This window comes from Gossypium hirsutum, chromosome A08 (genome assembly GCF_007990345.1).
Source record: "Gossypium hirsutum isolate 1008001.06 chromosome A08, Gossypium_hirsutum_v2.1, whole genome shotgun sequence".
NCBI classification, from domain to species: Eukaryota; Viridiplantae; Streptophyta; class Magnoliopsida; order Malvales; family Malvaceae; genus Gossypium; species Gossypium hirsutum.
In genome coordinates this window covers 94265336-94270222 of record NC_053431.1, presented here as the reverse complement: position 1 = coordinate 94270222, position 4887 = coordinate 94265336, and the positions used below count along the sequence as shown (strand labels likewise).

General features: G+C 42.2%; 1 protein-coding gene across 1 annotated transcript; it reads right to left on the bottom strand.

The window, feature by feature from the left end:
- Positions 1–236: 236 nt before the first annotated feature.
- On the bottom strand, positions 237–4442 carry LOC107926874 (uncharacterized). Its single transcript, XM_016857816.1, has 9 exons — positions 4185–4442; positions 3707–4067; positions 3271–3496; positions 2869–3141; positions 2366–2557; positions 2128–2197; positions 1885–2043; positions 1032–1133; positions 237–557 (listed from the first exon to the last, which is right to left on the bottom strand). The coding sequence occupies exons 1-9, from the start codon at positions 4440–4442 to the stop codon at positions 237–239; spliced, it is 1962 nt and encodes a 653-aa protein (XP_016713305.1).
- Positions 4443–4887: the final 445 nt, after the last annotated feature.

Sequence of the window (4887 nt, the reverse complement as noted above, 5' to 3'; positions counted from 1 at the left end):
AATTGCCCAGGCTTGAACTCGAGACTTCTCAGGCCCTTCCCAAGAAACTTAACCATTGAAACAAGTATGCACTTATGTTACACATCACACAGAAAATGAGCACCTACATTTTTTTAGCGTTAGAACTCTACCCCTAAAAGAAAATTTTGACTTCGAAATTTACCTGGTCAAAATAGATGAGGGTGCTGTCGCATCGCCTCTTCGGGTTCCCACATGGCTTCCTCAGAACTGTAATTTCACCATAGCACCTGAACCAATGGAATTGAGTTCCTCCTCAGAACCTTTATATCACGGTCTAAGATCTGGACCGACTCTTTCTCAAAGGTCAGATTAGGCCTAACCTCAATCTCCTTAATCGAGACGATGTGCGCAGGATCAGAGTGATATCGCCTTAACATTGAGACGTTGAATACATCATGAATCCAGTCCAATTCTAGGGGCAACTCAAGCTGATAGGAAACCTGTCCTACACGTTTTAGTATACGGTAAGGCCCAATGAACTTAGGGCTTAACTTGCCCTTCCGACCAAACCTCAGTATCTTCTTCCATGACGAGACCTTAAGAAACACCAAGTCCCCCACAGAATACTCAATCTCCTTACACTTCAGATCCGCATACGATTTCTGTCTGTCTGATGCTACCTTTAGTCGATCTTGAATCAACCTAGCTTTTTCCTCGGTATCAGAAACCAATTTAGGACCCAAAACTCGTCGTTCACCCAACTCAATCCAACACGAAGGAGTTCGAAACCTACGACCATATAATGCCACGTACGGTGCCATCTGAATGCTAGACTGGTAGCTATTGTTGTACACAAACTCTACTAATGGTAAGTAATCCTCCCAACTACCCCGGAAGTCAATCACACAACTTCTTAACATGTCCTCCAGTATCTGAATCACCCTCTCTGACTGACAATCTATCTAAAGATGGAATGCAGTACTGAAATCCAATCTTGTACCTAGTGCTTCATGCAGCTTCTTCCAAAATTGAGACGTGAAGCGAGGATCTCTGTCAGATATTATAGAGACCTGCACCCCATGCAGTCTCACTATTTCAGACACATACAACTTAGCCAGTTTCTGCAATGAGTAGTCAGTACAAACAGGTATGAAGTTGGCAGATTTAGTCAACTGATCCACAATAACCCATACTGAATCTTTCTTAGAAGGCATTAAGGGTAGCCCACTAACGAATTCCATAGTTACTCTCTCCCACTTCCAAAGCAAAATCTTAACTGGTTGAAGCAATCCTGAAGGCAACTGATGCTCCGCCTTAACCTGCTAGCAAGTCAGGCATTTACTCACAAAATTAGTAACTTCACATTTAAGATTGGGCCACCAATATAACTCTCGAAGGTCTTGGTACATCTTATTTCTACTAGGATGCATAGCATAAGGACTACTATGCATTTTTTTGCAGTATAGAATGCCTCAGATCCGAATCTTTCGGTACACAGACTTTCCCACGGAAACAAAGTACCCCTTCACTATTTAGTCCAAAATTTGAAGTTTCTCCACTCTCTATCTATCGAAATCAAGAACCCAATAACTCATCCTCCAATTGTTTAGTCTTAATCTATTCAATCTACCTCGATTTAACTTAAAGTTTGGCCAGCAGACTATCATCATCGAATAAACTAAGTCGAGCAAACATCACCTTCAGATCAGTAACAGCCCTACGGCTCAGTGCGTCAGCTACCACATTAGCCTTACCAGGATGATATTCAATCGAACAGTCATAATCCTTAACCAGCTCAAACCATCTACGCTGCTTAAGGTTTAGTTACTTCTGAGTGGGGAGATACTTGAGGTTTTTGTGATCCGTGTGAATGATACACTTCTCACCGTACTAATAATGCCTCCAAATTTTTAGTGCAGACACCACTGCAACCAACTCCAATTCATGTGTCAGATAGTTCTCTTCATGCATCTTAAGCTGATGAGACGCATATGCCACTACTTTACCCTTTTGCATCAGCACACACCCCAAGCCAACATGTGATGCATCGCTGTAGACAGTGAATTCCTTCCTAGATTTTGGCTGTATTAAGATAGGGGCCTCAATTAAAACTTTCTTTAGTTTCTCAAAACTTTCCTGTTGCTTATCAGTCTAGTTAAATGGTACCTCTTTACACAACAACTTAGTCAGAGGTGCAGCAATCAATGAAAGCCCCTCTACAATCCGTCTATAATACCTTGCCAGACCTAAAAAACTATGAAATTCTGATACAGTTTTAAGCTGCTTTCAATCCAAAACAGCCTCAATTTTTCGAGGATCAACCCTAATCCCCTCAGCAGATACCACATGACCCAGAAGTGTCACCTCTCGTAACCAAAATTCACACTTACTGAACTTGGCGTACAATTGTTTCTCTCTCAAAATCTGTAGAACCACTTGGAGATGTTCATCATACTCAATCTCAGTCTTCGAATACACCAGAATATCATCAATGTGATGTGCTATCATTGTTAGATGGTGGCTTAATATTGCACCCCTGCTATGAACCAGTCCAGATAGGGCTGGAACATACGGTTCATCAAATCCATAAAAGTCGCTGGTGCATTTGTCAATCCAAATAGCATCACTAGGAATTCGTAATGACCATACCGAGTCCTAAACACCGTCTTATACACATCAGTCTCCTTGACCCTCAATTGATGGTACCCAGATCGAAGATCAATTTTTGAGAAAATCGACGCTCTACGAAACTGGTCGAATAGATCTTCAATCCTTGGTAGAGGGTACTCATTCTTAATGGTCAGTTTATTCAATTGTCGATAGTCGATGCACATTCGCATGGTTCCATCCTTCTTTTTCACAAACAAAATCGGTGCTCCCCACAGAAACACACTAGGGAGGATAAACCCTCGATCTAGTAACTCTTGAATTTGAGCTTTGAGTTCTATAAGCTCCTTCGGAGCCATTTTGTAAGAGGCGATGGTCACCGAAGTTGTACCAGGCAGAAGCTCAATCCCAAATTCTACTTCACATTTTGGAGTTAACCTAGGTAGCTCATCGGGAAAGACATCCGGAAAATCTTTGACTGTTCTGATATCCATAACAGAGGAACCCTTAGATTTTGAAACACTGATGAAGGCTAAATACGCCTCACAACCCTTACGAACCAATTTCTCATCCCTTAATGAAGAAATCAAGTTACTCAAGTAGTTCCGTCGTTCCCCAATTACCACTACCTCTTTGTCATTCTCAGTTCTTAGTACTACCCGTTTAGTGGCACAGTCTAAACTTACTCAGTGCTTAACTAACCAGTCCATGCCCAGTATCAAATCAAACTCTTCAAAAGGGAGTTCCATCAGATCTGCAGAAAATATTATCCCTTGTACCTCTAAAGGGACGTCTTTAAACAATTTATTAACTCTGGCGGACTGCCCCAACAGACTCAATACAGTAATTCCACTCGAAGTATTCTCAACCGAAATCCCCAAGTTCTCAGTAACAGTACAAGCAACATAGGAATGGGTAGATCCTACATCTATCAATGCAGTATAAGGTACATTGAAAATTAAAAATGTACCCGTAATAACATTTGGGGCATCTCCGTCTCCTCAGTGACGAGCAGCATAAACCAGGACTGGCTGTCTCATCTCAGTGTGATTAGTACCTCTACCCGGTGCTCTACGGCCACGGCCCATACCATTTCCACCCCTAGCCTAACCACGGCCTTTCGGTGGCTGTTGAATACCTTTTGGTGTCTGGACAGTACCCATACCAGTAGCTTGTATCTGATCGAGCCTACACGAACAATCCCTGATGCGATGCTCCAAGGATCCACACCTCAAACACGCCTCTATCCGTACCCAGCATTCACCCTGATGGCGTTTCTCACAAATAGTAGAAGGCTGCGACCCAAAAGCAGCAACATAGGGCCCAACTCTAATTGGCCCATCAACTCTGGCCTTTTTCTTAGGCCTCCTAGCTGAACTGGAGGGTTCCCAAACCCTCTTGTTCCTTCCCCTGTCCAACTCACGACTCTGACGCTTAGCGCACTTTACATATCCGACGATCTTCTCCTTTTCCACCAACACAACAAAATCTCGCTCCCTCTATGGAGCTATCAAAACTCGCAAATTATCTCTGAGGCCGTCCTCAAACCGAACACAATGCTCATATTTCGTTGCCACCATGCCTCGCGCATAGCGACTCAATCGCAGAAATTTCACCTTATATTCAGCCACGGACTTATCCCCCTGAGTTAAATTAAGGAACTCTCTCCTCCAAGTGTCCACATAACTAGTGCCCATGTATTTTCCTTGGAAAGCAATTTTGAAGAATTCCCAAGGTAGTCGGTCGGGCTGAGTTCCCTCTTTAACGGTAAGCCACCATTGATAGGCTTCATCTTGCAGCAAAGACACCGTACCTTTCAGTTTTTGTTCAGGGGTGTAGTCGATGTCGTCCATAATCCTCTCAGTGGCCTCCATCCAAATCCAGCCCGAGCACTTCCAGGACCTTTTCGACGACCTCTTGTACTTCTGCCATGAGTACCTCTAGTGCTTATCTCGATTCGTGTTTTATCCGTATTAACAATTTTGTGTATCAGTTTACAATTCCAGTATTTATTACAGGGTATTTTATGGAGGTTACTATCAGTAATTCAAGTTTTATTTTCACAAATCGCAGTCTAACTACAATTTTAGGTTACCCTAAATAGATTATTTTAGTACAGTCTATTGCCTACGGTAATCTCAGTATTTCAACTAAATCAAGTAATAGTTTTAGAGAACTTACAGAGTCGACGCTGGAGACTCGATGTACCACTCTTTTAGGTAAAATATTTCTAAGGATTTCAAATCAATTGAAATAGCTTTTTTTTTCAAAATTTTAAGTTTTAAAGAAAACCCAAATCCACAATCGAGTTTTGTAACC

Coding starts and splice junctions, on each gene's coding strand:
- LOC107926874 (XM_016857816.1), bottom strand. CDS start 4,442: ATGGAGGCCACTGAGAGGATTATGGACGACATCGACTACACCCCTGAA. Junction 4,068..4,184: donor AGTCCGTGGCTGAATATAAG/GTGAAATTTCTG, acceptor ATAGCTCCATAG/AGGGAGCGAGATTTTGTTGT. Junction 2,198..2,365: donor ATTTTGAGAGAGAAACAATT/GTACGCCAAGTT, acceptor AGGTCTGGCAAG/GTATTATAGACGGATTGTAG.